Source organism: Linepithema humile, chromosome 5 (genome assembly GCF_040581485.1).
Source record: "Linepithema humile isolate Giens D197 chromosome 5, Lhum_UNIL_v1.0, whole genome shotgun sequence".
NCBI lineage: Eukaryota > Metazoa > Arthropoda > Insecta > Hymenoptera > Formicidae > Linepithema > Linepithema humile.
Window position 1 is genome coordinate 20,706,563 of NC_090132.1, and position 20,945 is coordinate 20,727,507.

General features: G+C 31.1%; 2 protein-coding genes across 3 annotated transcripts in view; one reads left to right on the forward strand and one right to left on the reverse strand.

Annotated features, from left to right (window-relative positions):
* LOC105679617 (monocarboxylate transporter 11-like) overlaps window positions 1–20,945 on the forward strand; it is a 95,431-nt gene that overhangs the window by 48,645 nt on the left and 25,841 nt on the right. For both annotated transcript variants that reach the window (XM_012379750.2, XM_067355111.1), the window contains exons 6-7: window positions 7,965–8,133; window positions 8,824–8,988. In XM_012379750.2, the coding sequence (XP_012235173.1) occupies window positions 7,965–8,133; window positions 8,824–8,988 (334 nt within the window). The remainder of the gene's footprint in view (window positions 1–7,964; window positions 8,134–8,823; window positions 8,989–20,945) is intronic.
* Window positions 12,556–20,495, reverse strand: LOC105679639 (thyrotropin-releasing hormone-degrading ectoenzyme-like). The gene is made up of 12 exons (XM_067355109.1): window positions 20,324–20,495; window positions 19,010–19,494; window positions 18,491–18,934; window positions 17,508–17,670; window positions 17,200–17,353; window positions 16,776–16,851; window positions 16,115–16,509; window positions 13,983–14,254; window positions 13,641–13,828; window positions 13,186–13,500; window positions 13,032–13,101; window positions 12,556–12,813 (listed from the first exon to the last, which is right to left on the reverse strand). Exons 2-12 carry the CDS (start codon window positions 19,492–19,494, stop codon window positions 12,709–12,711), a joined length of 2,667 nt encoding a protein of 888 aa, XP_067211210.1. The 5' UTR covers window positions 20,324–20,495; the 3' UTR covers window positions 12,556–12,708.

A 20,945-nucleotide genomic window follows, 5' to 3' on the forward strand; every position in this document is an offset into this window, starting at 1 on the left:
TGTTATAATAAACGCACGTTTATTGCGGAAATAAATATATTATTAGCACGACACAAGACTTAAAAAAAGAAATTTTATTTGCACCTTTATTTTAAATTTTTTGAAAAGCAGAAGTTTTATAAATCTTTTATAACATTTTAGAAATAAAAGATTCTTTTATAGCGTTTATGTGTGTAGTTTAAACTTAAATTTATTATTCCATTACTTTGCCAAAATTTCATCTTATCTTAATGATGCCAAAATGTAATTTTATTCTATGACTTATAAAACATCATGTATCACGCACGCAACCTAATAACGCTCTTTTATCATTTCAACGCCAGGGTTGTTAACGCGATGTTGCATGACAAATTCTTGAATAATTCAAGCTCTCGTTGCGCTACGTTGATTTAACGAAGCTATTCTCGTTTTACGATTTTGCTGGATATCTACCCTTCAGGAATTGTGAGAAAGAAAATTTTCCCAATTTTTCGCATAGTTAGCAATTTGTTCGCAGTCGGTGGCCAGATATGTGTATATTTAAAAAGATGCATAATGCACATAAAGTGTTTCATAGATATTAGATATTAGTGCTTGAAATAAAGAAAAAGTTAATAAAAATCATTTTGGAATAAAAATATTTTATGACAATATGGAAGTGTGCGATTGCTTGTTTTCGTTCTTAGCCGCCGTGGACAATCCCAGCGGGTGTGACAGATGCGATATCGTGTCGGGAGAACGTATATATGTGTCCGGCTAAGTGACGAGAGCCGCGACATTGCTTTTCCGCGTTTGATTGGGGTACGGCAGTTCGGTATATATTATATATAAGATGGAAAGACGTAAGGCGGCTGAGGCTTTGGGGATTTCTTTTCCATGTGATATACTTTGTGCATGGCGATGCATCGCCCTGCCGATGCACGTAGAGAGTCGCGCCGCGGGAATATGCGTTCCGACCGGAGATAGACCTAGTTTCGCAGAAGTTATCCACGCCTTCGTGTCGAAGTTGGAGACTCGAATCGGAGGTGACGGCGGCGTAAAGCCATAAAGCGCCTCTCAGACCATCAATATCTACTGTCGGCTGAAGCATTTTGACAATGCTTCAATAATTAGCGTCAGACCGGTACGGCACGAAGAACGTGGAAGCGTTGTCAATATCTTTAATTCACGCCCAATTATCACTGACAAGACTTTATATATATATTTTATGTTTTTCCAAAGCGAAAGATTGCTTGGACGAGACAATAGCTTCTTTAAACCAATATTTTACAGCATTTTATTCAATTTTTTGCTGAATTTAACTCTATTAAATTACAAGATTTATTAAATTATAATTTTTAATAAACAATATTAATTTAATAAATAAATAGAAATCAAATAAAAATGTTTAAATAAAAAATTGTTCAAGCTTAATTTGCTAATATTGAATATTGAATCACTTATGATACCAAAATTAATATTTTTAATGTCAATATTTTATAATTCAATGTCAATAATAGAAAAATAAAGCTTGTTTTTTAATTATGCTAAAAAAACTTTTTATGTACTTTGTTGAGGTATTAATATTTAAAATTTATGAATTATGAAAATGTGCTATTCTGTGTTTAATAAATCAATTTATAACTCTTTTATTTGAAAGAAGTTTTGATTTGTGCCTTTAGGCGAAGTTGTTATTATTGATATATTGCAAATAAATAGTGATCGCCAGAGAGCCGTATAAAGGAAATTGAATAACCCCCTCCTTGCTTCTCTTTTACTTTTGAACATCAATTATTAAACTTGGTTTTTTGTAAAAAAATTTTAAAACTTTTATTCTTCTCGACAAATTTAATTTTTATTTTTTTCCACCATCGCAAAAACAATATAGATTTTCAATTTACAGAATGAAATTTTCCGTTTGTTTTTTTTATGACCGAATTTTTCACTTCGATTATTGTTTGTGTTTAGTAATTTTTGCATATATAGGTATGTATAGTTTGAATAATAAATTATATCCAAGCATTTGTTTTCAATTTATCTTCCTGCTGTTGTTTTAAGCTATTTCTTATTGCATTTTCAAAAGCGAAATCTAATCCAAACAAATCACACAGCCACTAATTTTTCTTAGCTGTTCTTTAACTAGAATTTTATTATCACGTCTTGAAAGAAAATGTTGTGTTGACAGTTTAAACAAGAAGTAAACTTTTTTTCTCAGAACTTTGTGCATACGATAAATGATTTTTTATTACGCGCCAGCGACTAGATAGATACATCTTAGATCTACGTTAATGTACGATACGCAGCGTATTAAAACTGCGTTTACGCTCAAAGTTCGCGATGCAGGTTTCGATTTGATTAACTGAACTAGTATTAAGTAGAATTACGTGTACGCGGGGATAGCATGATCGATGCGAGTGTCATGCTTCTTATTTTACGGACCGCGGGCGTGAAATTTATCATGCCACTTCTTCCGATAGAAATACCTATATCGTTTATTTAAATCACTGATTGTAACGTGCCCATTTACTCATAATTCATAAAATAACTATTTTTATCTAGTTACTTTATATTCTTTGCTGTTCTATCGTGAAATTACATGACTAATCATACACAGTTAATTACGAGAAAAAAGTAAAGGGATGTCTAAAGGTACGTTCCACTTGGCGATTGCAACGCTTGTGGAATCATTTTATCTTTGTTTTTCGAAAGTTAAAGAAAGATAGATAATGTTTGCGAGCGTTGCGATCACCAAGTGGAACTCAGCCTAAGAAACCAACTCCTTTAAAAAAGTTTCCTTACTTTTTCAATTTTCCTCGTATAATACTTATATTATATGTATGAGATCATATTATTTAACTACTGAGTAATAATTTAACTGAAATTTATTATTGTATTCTGTTATTTTTAAATAAAATGTTAATTAGATAAAATAACAAAAAATTAATAAAAATAAAATAAAGTTGTGTATTATTTTGAACAATTAAAAGTATATTAATATTTATACATAATAGCCACACTTTAACGATAACTTTATATAAAATTCATACATATTTTTTGTTATCAAAATATTAATTCAAGAGTTAATTGAAGCTGTTAACATTGTAAGTTAAACGGAATTTTAAGAAAATGTCGGATAAAATTTTTATTAAGGAAAAATCAACTTTAATTTCATCGGAAGTAGTTTTAATCGTATATACATTTCAAATATATGCTTCGGGATAACTCGCGTAGAATCTTCTGTATAGTTTAAAAGTTCTTTTCTGACATTTTCTTTCTCGAGTGGTAGAAAGCACTCAAATTGATTTCCGAAGACAATCGAAATATGGGCAGCGAGTTTGCTTATCTCTCGCAATAAAAGCTACGAACACTTGGTAAAAAGCGTTTGTAATGGTATTTTTATGATGTTAGAAAGAAGAACAAGACTAACGCGACTTTTAGCGAAATTCTCAATGCAGTAATTTTTTATGAAATAAGAGACGATCTATTAGACGATAGTAATGAGAAGAAAATGTATATATGTGACAGAAGCAATAATGTAATCGAAATAGTAGTAAACACATATAAGGTTATAACACTTTTTTAAAATAATTTGAAATAGATCTTATTTGAGCAAAAAATTTCCTTGTCCGTTATCTTTTACCAGAAATTGATATTGAATGTTTTATCAATTTGGCGAGACGCTAAATTGAAATTCTAAGTACGAAATAAAAATTCTTTTAAAATTAAATGAAGAATAAGATTTTGTTTTTACCATATTTTCGCATCTCCGTTTCAATATTTTTCTCTTCTTATTATTAGCTATTCAGTAGAGCTTCCGAGCTTTTTAATGCGCAAAATACCATTTATTCACATCGCAGTCAAAACAGAAAGCTTTCGCGATTTTATGCTTGCGATAACTTTTCAAATATTTTTCTTATCTCGAATTGCCGAGAATTAATCACCGAGATAACGGAAATTGTTCACTGAGAAAGCAACAATCGCTGCTGACAGAAACAATTGCGGAAAATGTAATTCGTGGTACCCTTTGAAATGAACGGGAGAGAAATGATGTGGCGTTAGACCGGCCTTTTATCGACGCCGTCGTCGCAACACCAGTAAGCCGGAGCGTAGCTAAAATATTCTTCGGGAATGAAAGCGATGAAGAGAGAGAAGCAAGACGAGCGACGTCGTTGAGAAATACGTAATGACGGACGAGCATCGAGACAAGCGTGAACAAAGACTTCGCACTATCGTCCATCCGGGTTCCCTGTTGCCGCCGTACGTTACGATCGTGAAAGGCTCTTTTACTCGTCGAGAACGTATTTAAAGCGTAGTGTCATCGCCGAGTGTTTTGTCCCACTTTGAAAAATTATCCTGCCCCGTCTGATAACGCGCTCTCATACATCATCATGATAATAGAAAATATAAACTCCCTCCATATACTACCTTTCAACTACTTATAGTTCATAGCGGAAACATTTTGTTGCGAAAAATGATACTCTTCCTGTAAAGAAGACTGACGAGCTGGAAATAATTCAGATGCGCTAGTGTAATTTTTGGAAGAATTAAGAAAAATTTGACAGAAACACATAATTGTTTAATTTTTTTTTAATTGCTTAATGTTAGAAACAATTAAATGTGCCAAAAATTGTATTTATCATCAACACTAAAATCGCAAAATTGCGTCCGCATATTCTTTCTCGTGAAAACAATAGCAGCTGTCTGCGCAAAGTCGAAAGACAGAATTAAGATTAATCGTACAGCGCTGAAACATAAAGGGGATACATTTCGTGGATAAATCCGATCTGGGCTTAAAAGAGCTTTGCAAATCCAATCCGTGAAATTCTAAGTAACGGTTCATTGTACCACCTTGGTCGCACTTGTGCAAATAGCGCTAAAAGCGTCCAGACTCATAAATTATTCGCATAAGAACGTCGCCGAAGTCGCTACCTGTTGAAGCTTTGGTGCACCGATATCCCGGTTTCTTCGAGAGCCCTTTTAAGTCGCATCGAAGCCGGACAATGCATATTCATTTCGAGATCCGTTTCTTTATCGATCCAACGATTTTATCTTTAATGTCGGGATTATATTAGTTCAGTTCAAAGATTAAATCTTGAAATGCTGCATAAACTATGCGCAGCATTAGAATATATAGAGGAAATTAACATTTTCTTTCTAGAATATTTTCTGTTTAATTCAAAAATTTATAGTAAATATATTATAGATTGACAGATCCATTATTTTTAAAAGAAATTTTTAATATATCAATTAATTAATTACGCCAATAAAACAACGTTGATGTAAACTGTCCATTTTCAAAAGAAAATGGAAGAAAGTTTATTAAAATTGAAGTATACTTGTATTTTGCGTCGGTATTTGATACTTGATGTGCAAAACATTGATATCGTCAAATTTAAGCGAAAATTGTGCACGCGATTCTCGCGAAGAATGTGAAAACCAGTATAAAACGTCATGGCGAAGAATGCACATCGCGTGCTTGCATTGTTATGCATATAATTATATACACTTGTGCGCGAATGCGTCGTGATAACTTGTAATTTTCATAGCACGATTTTTGAACGATCGTGACGTAATACGTGTTTGCCTCTTCGTTTTATATCGCGCTTTGGACGTGTTCCGATACCCGAGGTACATTTTCTTAGTCTTTTTCTATACACAATGAAGGTATATTTACACCCTCCAGCAAGGTTGACGGCTCATTTGCAAATGTATAAAATTTCTCGGAGAACATACTTTGTTAGTTACTTTGTACAAGAGTTTGTTTCTTCCGTATTTGTGACAATTTTTAGCAAAAAGTCCTTCGCGTATCTTTTTAAAATAAATTAACGAACAGATGTTCAAAATTATTTATGCTAGACGTATAATAAAAATAAAATTTAATCAATATTCGTGGATCAATTATTATGCATTGTTTTCAAGCGAGAAATTAATTTAACGCTCAATTAGTAAGATCAAGAATACCGAAGGTGCTTGCCCGATCTATTCTCGAAGGATGTAAGTAACTGACAGGATCTTATTTCTTAATTAATTGTCTTTAATTAATTAGCTTCTTCTTATTAAGAATTCAATTTCACGCTTAATTAGTTAACTACTTTACATTGAAAGTAAAAGAGACGATCTAAATTCGAAATTTCGAAATTGAATCGATTAAAACAAAAAAATTTACTTCAAAAAATACAATCTTATTATATTAATTGCGCTGTTTAATTATTAAATTGTTTAAAAAATTAGAAACGCGATATATTTTTGTGATAAATGCAGCACACACACACACACATATTTTTTTATGCATATTAAAGCTACTGTTAGTAATTTTGAATATAAGCTTGCACCAATTCTAGTTGTACTTTTTTTCTATCTCTTTCTGGGACTTGATCAGAATTTTTCATATCTGTCTCAAAACATTTGCAGAACACTCGAGCTTCTAGACAGATGGGCAAATGGAGAAATAAGCAGACACATGCATAGATAAATCGACAGAATGGAGCGTGCCAATGAAAAACTGAGAACTTAACTTTCGCATCGCATAAATGTATTTCGATTCGATTATTCATATCTGTCGAGTTTGAGATCGAGGATGCGATTATGCGAAATGCTCGCGAGCTTTGCTATGTTCACGAAGTTGGCACGATGTATTTATAAAAAGAAAGAGGCGTCCCGCGCCACTTCGTCAAGCAAAAGGGTAAAAAGTGATGCTTTTACGAGATTACAAGAGACGTACGTCGATACGATTGACGTAGCCCCGTCCAATTTTAGCATTCGAGAGAGACCAGCTATAGTGCGCTTTGACGCGATGCCATTAAATCGGTCGACGTTCATATTCCGCGATGTCTTCATGTCTGCAGTCTCATGATGCGCATCGAACCTTCCTCAGATATCAGAATTTTTATCAACGCGGTTGTGACAGGGTATAAGATTTTACATAAATTTCGCATGCGTTCGAATTGCAACCAGAAAATCTTCAAGTTTTATTTTTTCATTTTTTGCCACATTTCTCAGAAATACGTAATAGTAACACGCCCAATTGACTTGATTTCTTTTATTGCAGATTTATAAATTTTTTTTAACAGCAAAGTCGTCTGTTCTTGCGCTCTTTTTTCGAAACATTCAAGGAATTCGAGAACACTGTGCTTTTGTCACACCTTCACACCCGTAAATAGCAATTAACGATTTAACGTTCGTCAAAGAAAATTAATGTAGTTCACGTTACGAAGATTTCATCGTAATTGCGAAATCTGACGCTCCTTTGAGAGTAATTACGAAGAGCGTGATAAAGTCACACACCGATGACTGGCTCTATTAAAAACATGGTACTCTATGATAAAAATGGAAGAAAGTGATCGTGCTTCGTGATAAAATATTGAGACAACTAACTTGCAAAATTAAATAACAACACGTACCGATGATTATGAAAGTAGGCTAAGTCATATATTTTATGTTTTGAAAGATGTCGAAGATGAAGAAAACGTTTTTCCAAGAATTAGCTAGTATTTGAGAAAAGCGTTTAAAACTAAATTTTTATTGCTTGAAAAAAATATCAGAGGTGGAATGGAGTTTCCTTTCAAAGTTTCATAGTTTTAAGCGCACGGTTGTGTAAAAGGCTCTCGAATATTTTGTTTCTTCGACGTTTTCCCGTATTGAATGGATTCGAGTTCGGCGCGCGGTTTCGAGGCCCAAACGCGAATATTGGCGGAAATGAAAAACACGTGAAAATTATTTTCGCCCGTTTCGCCGAACCCAGCGAGTATCGGTGAAATCCAAGAGAGAGAGAGGAACGATTTTGCGTACGTTCCTCGTTAGCGTTCGGCGCAAATCAATCAGCAAACGAGCTCGCCCGCTCGTTCGTTGTCCGTCAGCGAGCGAGCCGAATAAAACGCCAGTCCGCTTTTCCCTAAACGTAAAGGCTGTATAATTGGGGCCGTGTGTTTAGAAACCTTTGCGCCCTACTGAATCTTGCAGTCGCGCTCTAATAGTCGCTCAAAGTGACTATCGGATAAATGTTTCAGTATGGGCTGGAGCGTTGAGCGCCGCGGTTTCCCGTGGCTCAGCACCGTTGGTCGTCGGCGCGTGTCGTCGTGGCAATACGAGGCTTACAGCGGTGATCGGTGGTCTCGTGCTGGCTCTGGCATCACTCTTCACCTCCTTCGCTCTCCAGATGCATCAAGTGCTCCTTAGGTACGTAACAGAGCAAATGGTACAGTTATTGACCGCTCGAAAAACACTGGATCGAAAGAAAGATTAATGGATATTTTATTGAAAATAATTGATGAGCGATGTCGATGTTTTTTATTATTTATTTTGAATATTAGTAAAGAGATGAAATATTTTCGTTATTAATTTTTATTACAAAGGATAAAGTATGAGTAGAATTAAAATTATTGAATCTGTTTTTACAATAAAATTAATTATACTTATCACAAAAAATATTCTGTCGCAGAAAAAAAGAAAAAAGTTCGGAAAAGAGTACTGTAGTATGTTTTATAAAAAGATTGTTATAAAATTTTAATTTGAAATTGGTAAGATGAATTGTTAAAGACATGCCGTTCAGTATGTTACACAGTGAAGTAATGCGCAAAGCCGCATTTCTGTTATTGAGTCGAGAGCTTTCCTTTTAAATAGCTTTTAATGCTAATAGCACGCTGCATTTTTCAGAATAGATGAATAAATAGAAAAGAAATGCATACAAATGCGATAAATGTTTGCGATTCAATATATATCGCAGCTTTCCAAGTTTCTTTGAGATGTCAGCGACACACCGTTCGCCGCGTGCAGTTGCCCTTTCCGATAAAAATCGTCTCGACTTATCTTTTCGCGCAGACTCGACGGGCGTAAAGTCATACGATTTACTTTTACAAAATGCAACAGCTACGGACTGGTGCTGGGCACGGGAGCCGGCCTCGTGAGGGAAACCGCCAGTTTAGTATTGGGCAATTACTTCAGAAAGCGGCGCGAGTTTGTCGAGATGGTGGTGCAAGCCGGGACCGGCGTGGGAATAGCGCTCTTCAGCGTCTTCTACAAGGAAGCCGTCGGGTGAGTTACATGTATTATGAGAGAATACGCGAGATACATTAATCAATACCCTGGAAACGCCTGTCCAAGCATTTCGCTCAAACCGGGTAGAAAAGATCCAATTAACCTTCGGCCGTGCTATTTCTTCGCACGTGTGGGCGCGCGATGCAGATTTAATATCACTATGTTATTTTTCCACTATACAACGCGACGGAAATCAGTAGTGCCGGTAAATTTGAAGGCCGGCATTGTTCGTGTTTGAAGGATCTTTACTGAGATTATGTATATATTATGTATATATTATGAACAAGCTTACCATATATATATAGTTGAGCTGCACGTTGCGCTCGATTATCTTCAATTTTATCATTAGAAATTTATTCAACTAATATGAGAGCTTAAGGAGAAAATAGATAAAAGAAATATAATTATTAATTCTATGAAAAATAAATTTTAAAAAGTATGTACGTATTATTAATACAAAGGATTATTATTACTACAGCTCGTTATTAATCATTAATACAAAACCATTTAACACAAAATAATTTTCTAATCAGAGTTACTGAAACTTAAAGTAAAAAAATAGAATGGTATCTCAAAAATTAAATTGCTAGAAAATATATTTAAAAAAAAAAAAAAAACGAAATAACGCTATACGTAACAATTAATTTTATATTAACCAAAATTTTGTTTAAATTTTGGATCTAATTACCAAACTGTTTAATATTAAAATTTCAAAAGGGAGAATAACATCAAGTATTTATGACTGAAACGAGTAAGTCTGGGAAATATTGACTAGGGGGCAGAAGTACAGCCAGTCACGTACACATAGATGGATACAGTGCTATTTCCTGTAGATGCTTGTATTTGAAAACGATCAATTTTGCTGGTAGTAGTAACGATATTTACCTGCCGGACGACAATGACTCCCGAAACAAATTGCGTACGACGAAAAGTCGGACGGCCGCGTGTAACATACGGGCAAAACTGCTTTCAATGCGTGCCACCCTTTTATCGTAGTTTTTCGCGCGACTGCATGTTCCCGTTTGTGCCGCAACGTCCGTACGCGGCGACGGTTCTCGTGCACAAAAAACAGTGAACAGATTCGACGTGGAATAATTGAACGTTCCATTCGGCGTGGCCCTTCATTCTCTTTTTTCGTGCGTCTCTTTCTATTTATATCTTTCATCGACGTCAGAACAATTCGTTTTTGGAGTATGCGACGCGAGCATTTGTTGATCCATTCATTTACTTTCCACACTCAGTTGGACATAAATTATTTATAAAATAAGTAAATGTTTTCTTATAATAGATCCTATAATCTTATTAATTCTTGTAAAAATTAATTCTTATTAATTAATTAATTTAATGAATTCTAATAATAGATACTATAAATTTAAAAGCAACTTATATTCTTAATAAAACTTTTAACCGTATAAACTCTTCCAATTTTGAATAAAATTTTGACTTTTATTTTAATTTAAGAACCCAGTTAAGATAAAATTAAATTAAAATTAATGAAAATGCAAAATTTTATCACCTAGTTATTGCGAGGAATATATATATATATTGGGATTTAACTTGTATGCGTACGTGCAACCAGCATGTAGATACGTGCGAGATAGTTACACATGTGGGTTATTAAGCATGCATCTAATTGCTCTTGCTGTACAGCGGTTTCTGTTAGATATAAAAGCTTGTCCAATTAGAGATCGTGCTCTTCTGAACCAGTGAGCATAATATCGTCAGATTACTAGGGCAGCTCGCTAAACCTTATTTAATAACTGAATAAGTCTGTTTAGCAGGTCGACAAAAATGTAAGAATTTAAGGAAGTGTTGATAATATTTTTTTCTTTTTAATCGAACAGTTTTACAACACAAGACTGCATAATCTTGAAAATTGATTTAAATTGGTCTTGAAAGGTTTCACAACTTCTCAAAGAGGAAGGTGAAACAGATTTAAATGACTGTGACACATTATAATTTGCGCTTTTATATGCATAAACTGATTTCATTTTAAGCGAAACTTTATATTTTCAATAGCCGAGCCTTCATTAATGCATTAATGTTTCCCGCAAAAACTAGTCACGGATAATCCATGTTTTATCTTGCGCGGGAATCACCGCAATGCGGATGCAGTTTACCAGGTGCTGCGAATTTCTTCTAGGATATAATCGTGATATTAGATTTGTTCTTTTAAATAGCACCTTTCCTACGCTTTTATACTCTTTTCTTCTCCGAGAGAACAAACTATACTTTTTTTCTCAAAATGTAAACATTGTTGAAGAGACAAATATCTATTCATTTATAATAGAAAATATATTAGAAATTAATTAATAATTACTCTTAACAATATATTCGTGTGTAGCTCATCTAATCTGAAACAAATCAATATGATGAATATGATAGAACTTCGCAAATATTACGGATGAGTTATGTATAATTTATGAACTCATCCAACTCTCATTCGTATTATTGTGCATCGCGTTTGGTGTAATATTATATTGTCAAACTAAATAATACAATACAATATACGATATTTACTCGAGCAAAATAAGATTTTTTCGAAAAAAATAAATAGAATAGAATTTATTTATTTTCTCTTATTTTTACATTGATTAATTTCTAAATTAAGTAGCATTTGTGTCTGCAAAATTAAATGAGTATATTTTATCCTGAAAAAGGGAATTATCTTTTCTCACGTTATCGTGAATTTAATATTTTCCGTATTTTTACAATCCACATTGGAGATGTGGCAAATTGTTTACCTTTTCATTCTATTGCATGGGTGGCCGCACATGCGGTGCATAGTTTACCATGCGCGTAGGTCGACGGCTGAACGCGCAGCACACAGGTCGGGCAATGCGTGTTGCACGCAAAAAAGATATCGTAAATATATATATATATATATCCAAACGATAAACCCGTGGGCGTCAAAACGCGCTCCAATTGCGAACATGCCACGAGTCCGCTTTTTGCAAGATAAATTTCCGTTTCTCTCAATACGCAAATCGCCGATCAGTGCGGCAGTTCGTTACATCATTATCATCTCTGACCTGGGAAAATACACGATAAACATTTAACGCGCGTTCCATATACTCAATAACGGTACGTGCGAGAAAGGGCGCATGTCGGAAAATAAATTTAATCGTTCGCGGAGATAACCGGGTCGCGTCAGTGATAAAAACGTACCGGATATGTACTATGAATAATCATGAGCCGGTCTCATTATCCTCACGTCAAGGGATTAAAACGCAACTTTTGCATCCTACTGATATGTTGAATTTCTTGCGCGCAACGGTTTTTGTTCTTATTTTAATCTTTTCGCGCGACGCGCGTTTGCACGCGCGCGCAAACGTTCTCTTCTCGTGCATAAATGGAAGAACATAAAGAATTTCACAGCTTACGCGTGTATTTTCTGTGTAAAGAGAAAATCAAGAAACACGATCGTACCTCGCGCCGTGTTCATGCGTAAACGCGCAAAAGAGCGACGTGTACCTACATTAGTGTATTTATATAAAAATATAAATTAATGTTAAATATTAGATAAATAAAATGTCAAAAATAATTGAAACAAAAATGAAACAATTTAAAATTGGCAAGTAATATTTAATACAATAATGAAAACAGTATTACAAAAATAATTCATATATAAAGCGGCAAGTAAATCTATTGTCTCCCATGGATTCAATTGTTTGCTTATTTCTTTCTCTATATATAACTAGGTACCTCGATTCGCTCCTAGTATGTGACTCGTTTTTCACATTCCAATTTTCGTTTTATTATTTTTTGTTTAACTGCATCAATTAGTTGCTTTTCACTGAGATTTTCCGCGAATTTAGTTATCTAAAACAGATTATTTGAAGATATAATAGACAATATAAACAAATATAAATTTTTCTTCTACTATATACAATATATACAGTTTCAGACGTTATAATTTGCTGTATTAAGTGCATTGAGATATGTTCTGATATGTCACGTATGTCACAATTTTAACATAAATAAGCTCAACATAGAAGGGCCGAGTAATGAGAATGTTATGTGTATATAGTAAAATATACCTTTTCGAATTGTATTACAGAATGCTCGTTCGTAATAATAACAATTAATATGGCAATGTGATCAATTTGCCTAGAAAAGTAAAGTAATATATTTAACAAATATAACAAATATTTATAAATACTAAAATATATTAATAAATGAAAATGTAATCACTTGTTTAAACTGAATTCGAAAAATCCTATATTGTTGAGTATATACTTGAGCACAGTATCAGTTCTTGCATGTTTTGCAACAATAAGAAGAATGTTATTAGCACTTGTTTTACTGTCTGTTGAATTATAATAAAATCTCTCTGTCATTATTGATTCCAAATAAATTCGAATAATAACAGGATCTGTATAGCATGTTAAGTAGTTTAAAAATGCATCATCGGATGTTCTCTCCCATTTAATGAACACTTTGTCCCAAAGAAGGGGGTTTGCTGTCATTAAACCTTTACAGTATAACCATTCCCTCCATCTCAAAGAACTGCATTACCAGAGAAAAAGAAATATTCTATACAAATACTTAACTACAATATTTTGTAATATTAAAATAATTTATCCAGCATAAGGCAATAATGCCACAAAATTTGTTTATATTAATCTCGTGGTTATAAAACAACTTACTTGTGTATAGAAAATTTAAAATGTTCTTTTAATTTCGAAGTGGCTATTTTTCTGCATTCTGGTTCACCGAGAACACATGCCCACTTTACTGCTTCTTCTCTTAAACATTTAATTAAATCACTTTCGTCAATATTGTCATCGTATCCTATATTTTGCAGAAGTTTATTGAACATTTCTTTAATGACCTCCTGAAAAGTTGTTAAATAATAAAAAATTTATTATTATTTTTGAAAAAGATGATATAAGTATATTTACACATATATTTATTTAACTCCTTTTATACAGTACTTTAATATTACACATTATTCTTTTTTGTAGAAAATTACTCTTATTATAATTTACCTTTATAAGTGCATTATGTTGAACTCCCCAGACACATGTCATGTATTCAACAGCTTTAATCATAGGATACCATGCTACATAGTCCGTATCTTTTAATAGAAAGCTTGTAATATCCCAAAACAAGTTGATATTGAGTTGCTTTTGCGTCAAAAAGTAAAACGCGTCATCGATGATTTGGGCTCGATTCAGAGCATGAATTGTGTTACTTTCATTGTACAAATCGCAGGCAAGTTTTTTCCAGTTATCCAAATTATAATTAACGCGATAGTACCCTATGACACAAAAATACTTTTATTATTACAACTTGTTCATCAAATTTATTAAGAAATGCTTGTAAATATCATTATTTTCTTTTATATATTTTCTCAAATAATTTATTTTTTAATAAAATATTTACAAAATTAATAATAAATTAATGTTAAAAATGTAAATTGCATACCTCCATTTGCCGAAATATTAAGTACACTACGCGTAACAATTAAGGGATCGAAAAATTTGCTTAAAAAAAGACTATTTTCAAAGCATTGTAACTCCGTGTTACTCCGTGATAAATCATTGTATTCTAATTCGGAATAAAGCATTTTGAAATTCATAGTGGAATTTTTTTCTTTTTTATTTGAACGATTGCTGATTGCTGTGCAACTTTTTTTACCGAATTATCGAGAGTTGAAGAAAAAATCGGCATTTTGTCTCCTTGATCGCTTTTACCCGTGAAAATATTATTATATAGCCACAGAAAACCGTTCAAAAGTTCAAAGTTAGACTTTTAAATGCTGTTATTGTTTTTTGTTTAGTTCTATATTTTTAATCAAAAATTCAAATTGGAAAAACACATAGGAAGTCACATATTTTATGTTGTTTCTTTAACTCAGTATAGTGTGAAATACGAAGAAAAGTCCAATCAAAATCATTAATCAAGACAAAGTTTTCTGCAAACTTGGTAACTCAGTCGAAGAAAATCACACAGCGATCAACAACCACTTAAACTAAAGAAAGAATATTCCGTTGAAAAATGTAATTAACAGAAATTCTCAAGCTAGGTATAAAGTTGCGAAGTCGAATTAAAAATAAACTTTTTTGTAAAACATTTTTTTGTAAATTTTTTTTTGCAAAAATAAAAAACGAATAAGAATTTGCTAAAAGCATTCGAAAGTATCGGGTAGGATAATCTCAATTTAAATTGAGCGTTAAGAAGTATTACCTTCTATTTAATATAGAATGCGAGCAAATGACGGACAGGTGAATTCATGATACGTGTGTTTCATAATGTGTTATAGATGTATGATCTAAGCAAAGTTGAATTGATTTGTGCACACACACAAAGCAGTCTTAGAGAGGACATTAATATTCAATTTGTCTGTTAAATTAGAGAAGTTCTGATATTCAATATTCTTATATTCAAGTGCCACAAACTCTATTGAACGTTTATATATCATTGTTTATATATTATTCTAAATTTGTTGTACTAGGTCACACAAGCGCGTGTCATTTCTTCCCGTTATATAATAATTTGCACTTTTACTTTCTTTAAAATACTTTTCCTTTTTGTATAATAACAAAGATATAAGCTGTCAAAATATGCTCAGTCACAGGAATGCCTTAACATATGAACATGCACGAGTAACTTGCAACATTAAGGTGCAGATGTGTTAAGGCATTCCTGTGGTCGAGCGTACAATGTGTTAAATGCAAGCATCTCGATGACAACTGATCGGTAATAAACAAAATCGTCAACTCCAACGTCGCAACCGACCACTTAGTAACGCGGAAAAGAATCCTCAAAAGTAAATAACATGCCTCTTTTAAGGTAGAAATAAACTCTTGCCGAACATTAAGTATGTGCTCTTCATTGCCAATAAAACGGTCAACAGAAAGAAGAAGTTTCAAGCTTCAAAAAGCTTTCTTTCAAATTAAAACACGGTGATTTTTCGAGAGTTACAATGATTTGAAGATTGGCTATTTTTTACAATTTTTCTTGATCGCTTAATTGTTGCGAGTAGTGTATAATTGTGGCTACATATATTAATATATTAAATAAATGACATATTTCTAATGATTAAACATGGAATAATAAAACATCAATTATAAAAAATAAAGTCAGCAGAATAATAAAGTTACAGATTAATATTTACCAGCTTGTAAATTGAGAATGATCCAGTCTTTATCGTCAGTCATGTACAAGCTATAATGCGGTGATAAATTAGTTAGCCAAAAGTTACGTGTCCCAAAGCGCATGTGTGATTTCGTCGCATATACCACAAATATTTCATATTGTCTAGTGTCAGCAAGTGATGTAGTAAGAAGGTGTTCAGAATTAATATATGAGATTAATACTGTGTTAGTGGAATAATTTCGTGTCATGTACAGTACAGGATAATATCCTTCCGTTGACCAAGTATCGACTACATCTTTTATCTTACGCATGTTATGTAAAAGCATGTTTTTAACTACAACATTGTCCACAATGGCCCAAAATAATGTAATAGGAGTTAAATTCTTAGTATTTGTAGAGTTTCTCTGATCATACCTGAAAAATTAACATTGCAAAAATCTTTATTATCAATTATAAAATTACATTATTTACTATAAATAATAAATCCTCAATTTGTTGTTTAAAATAATTCTGTTCAATTTATTTCTTTACATAAAAAGTAACTAAAAGTAGCCGAAAAATTTAAAACGGTTGGTTTCTGTTTTCAAACAGTAGATTTTGAAGCATGTTATTTGTTTTAGTATTTACATTTTTTTTCGTCATATTATCACCATTAAAAAATATAAAAAGATATTACTCACTGTACATACGTGTTGATACAAGCCCAAAACACATTATCAGATAATATATGATATAACATGCGCCATATGGTGGATGCTGTTACAATTTAAATTATAAGTATAATATATAAGTATATAAAGTACTTTAAAGTACTTAAGTATAATAGTTTGAGGTACTTTTTTATTTTTAATAGTAGTATTAATAGTGGTATTAATTACTAATGACATAACAGTAATTAGTATTTTTTTAAAGTATTATTTTTCACTTTTAATTTTTTTTTACTTATAATTTGATGTGTAAATAAGTTGTATCTTTATCGATTTACAATTAAGTTTTCTTATACTTTGTTACAAATTTTGAGAATTTACATAGAATTATCAATATTTTAAAATTATATTTTGTTTAATTATAAGTAATATTTTAGTTATAGTTACTTAAACTTACCTTTGATATAATGAAAAGATGATCTAAGTGAATGAACTGCAGAGATGTTTGCGGTGTGTAAGGAAAGAGAATCTATAGGAAGAGTATCGAAACGTAAAGATTCCTGTTGTATTTGGACGACAAATAAGTCCATCATGCGATTATATAACCCAGTCTGTAAAGCGTGACATGATCGAGTAAATATGTAGTTGAGTATTTGAATTTTAGCAACATGTATTTAGCGCTATTGACAGCTGCTATTTACATTTGGTCGTTTATATTATAAAATTCAAAACTGCAGCATACTAATAGTAAAAATATATAAAAACCTGATCCAAAACATATGCTGCAAGAAATGTAATAAGTCCTTCTTTTGACCACAAAGGCACGTCATCATACCAATAAGATATCGTTTTACGTGCTATAAAGTTGGCCACTTTCATTTTGCGAGCAATATGATCGAAGGTATTATCATAAATAATATCTTCTTGCCTGAAAATTGTTTTCGAGTATTAAAAATATACCAAAAATTTTTATTATAAGTATGTAATTTAATAAATTTCTATACTGTCGTTGTAATAGATACAAGTTATTACGAAAGCATAAATAAACATTTAATTATATTTATCTAAAAATTTAAAGATAAACCAGTAGTAAAGTTAAATCTGAATTTGACAGGAAAAAAATGTTATATTTATACAACTTGGGTTTTTATATATTTTTGGTGAACAATATATATCATATTGTAAATGAAATAATATGGCAATAACTATTTACTTACACATTTACATAGAATTTGTTTAAGATAAAAGGGGGAAAAATATTTTGAGCATTTTTGCATCAGCAATATTACGTTCGAAAATTTGTATGACATTTAAAATAATAAGAATATTGATTGATGATTATTTATCAATATTATTCGTGGAAAAAATAAGATTTTATATGAATGTTTTACTACATAAAACTTATACATAAACATATCCATGTTTTACTATGTAAAACTTATACATAAATCGCAATTATTCATGCTTTTAATAATTAAATCTGAATTAAAATTTAATTTGACGTGTAAAAAATAATTATATTAATTTTTTGTTTAAACTTTAAAGAATATTTTAATCATATTAATAGTTAATAATTTAAATTATTATAAATATGTATATATATATATAATTATTATATTATATATATTTTAATAATTATAATTTTTAATTATACTAACATAAAAATATTCATTTTTTTTAGTTTTATAATGTTATAAATCAATATGTTTATACAATTTTATTTTAATTTTTGTTTTACTAAGGAGTACCTTAATAGAATAAATCCCCGCGTTTTTTCATTGCTGTGTTCAAAGTCCTCAATTACAAAGTAATCTAATTTTGGTAATATAATTCCTCTACTTTTTAGTTTCAAATAGTATAGAACTACTCGGACAATGTTTTCTGCGAATCGCATTTGGTCAATCACTTCTTTTTTATACCAAAATTTGACATTTCTAGTAGAAACAAAAAAATTAGTGAATGTGGATATCACAATTGTTAAATGTTCAGGAAACATTAAAGGTGATTTGTCAAAGTAAGTCCACAGAGTGTCATCCAAGTTTTCAACTTGTATTCGTATCGGCATAGTCGATAAAAACTTATAGTCTTTATGATGCTTGATAGAAATGTTAAAGGTTGTTTTAAATATTGCCTCGTTCCAATATGGAAATAATTCAACTGCTTTTATTACTTCAATGCTTTCCTTGTTTAATCTATTTTATTTTAAATGTATAATTAATATAAAAGTTTAATCACAATTTTACTAAAAATTTATTATCTGAACTTACATTATGTCCTTTTCTTTGTCTGCGTCCATTTCGTCTTCTGATATCATACCGATATATTTGAATTTTAAGATATACCTATCAGGATATAAAACATCCCCTGATAACTTGATAAAATCAAGATGAATATACTTTTTTTTAAATTCATTGATAAATGAAAACTTTTGGATGCTGAATATCTTATTATTATCGTTGTCAAACAGATCAATTTGATTTATGAAGATAGTGTTTGCGTTTATAGTTATATTTTCCGTTGGGCGATTAATCTGGATGGTGATATTGCACTCTCCAAGAAAGATATTTCTGTATACGTCATATTCTATTTTGACACCATAATGCAGTGGTTTAAAAGTGCCATTCAAAACATTGTAATTAAGTTCAGTGTCATTTTTCGTAAATTTTGCAGTAGATAGTATAATTATCATGATAAATATTAATCTGTTTAATAAGATATGTGAAAATGCCATACTAATTCCCACTTGAAGCATCTGCAAGAAGAATTTCTTGATTAGATAAAACACATACATTTGCGACACATGCTATTTAACTTCTACAATATATAAGAAGAATAAATATTATATAACAACTATTGTAGTTAATCGTACTAAAGCGGTGTAAGATTTTCTTGAAAAACGGTTAAAAGAAAGAAAGAATTATTTGTGATAGTAAAAAAAGAAACAAAATTTTAAATACGAGAGGTTATCTAGAATTTTATGTGAGCGAGCAGCATAATTTGTTCAAAATTTTTTGTTAAATATAAAACTAAAAATATTAAATATGTATAAAATTTATATATTACTCAAAATGCAACTCAGTTAGGACATTTCATATACGTTTCATATACGTTTTATAAACATGTTCATTGTATTCATGTACGTTGAGAAAACGTATATGAAACGAACGTGTGTTATTTGGCAATAAGTAAGAGAAACTAAATTTTATTTTTACAGAAAATTACGTTCTTACATTGCTACAGATAATTAAATAAAATTTCACTTCAACCATATGTACCCTAGTTTTCAAAAAATACAATCGATATTTTCAATAAATTTTGCAAATATCATAATAATTATAATAATTTTAAACGTGTGATATAAATGTTATTAAAAAATTTTACATTCAAACAGACGATAAATAATTGTTACATTTATCTCAGCTCACGTACCATAAATTGAAAAAGGAAAAAATGAAAAGAATTGTTAAATATGTTTATCAGCTCTGAAGAATATTTTTTAAAGAATATAAAGCTGTATCTGTTGTGTTTTAGTAATTTGTTATATGTTTTTAATGAGAAATATTTTACTTATGGTAACTCACTTCTATAGATTACAATGATGTGTTTATTATAATTACAGTACTTTGTAACAATTAACAATTTGTAACAATAGTACAGTTAACACCGTCTGGATTTGCAAATGCAGAGATATGTAAATGATGAATTGAATTGCTATCTTACTGTTTCGAGAAATCACCGAACACTAAGTGGAATATTGGCAGCTAACATAATATATAGATTATATGATGTAAATAGTTCCTAAGAGGTTACGCGGTAACATATGCTACTAAACAATGGAGACGTTATTGACCGTTGATATCTAATCGAATAAAATCGCGCATAAAATATAGAAAGTAAATTTGTACGTTGTTTTTAACTATTGTTACAGAATATGTGTGGAAAAGTATACTTTTAAAGCACATATCAGTTTTATGTTTACTATATTAAAATAGAAATTGAATATTTTTTCGGATATAATCAATTTGTATTAAATTATAAATTTATTGATATATATTCTTATACATTGTTACGAATAAAAGAAGAGATTTTTACTCATCAAAAAATGAATTATTAAGCTTTATTATAAAAGATATTATATTGTTAAAATAATAAAATACTATAAAATTTTTATGTCAAAGAAGAGCCAAATGGAAGAATAACAAA

What these genes read in the sequence shown, in the direction of transcription:
- LOC105679639 (XM_067355109.1), bottom strand. Translation starts at nt 19,494, where the DNA reads ATGCTTCAAGTGGGAATTAGTATGGCATTTTCACATATCTTATTAAAC. An exon ending in CAGCATATGTTTTGGATCAG is followed by an intron (nt 17,354 to 17,507) that starts GTTTTTATATAT and finishes CACGCTTTACAG; the next exon opens with ACTGGGTTATATAATCGCAT. An exon ending in TGTATCAACACGTATGTACA is followed by an intron (nt 16,510 to 16,775) that starts GTGAGTAATATC and finishes TTAATTTTTCAG; the next exon opens with GTATGATCAGAGAAACTCTA.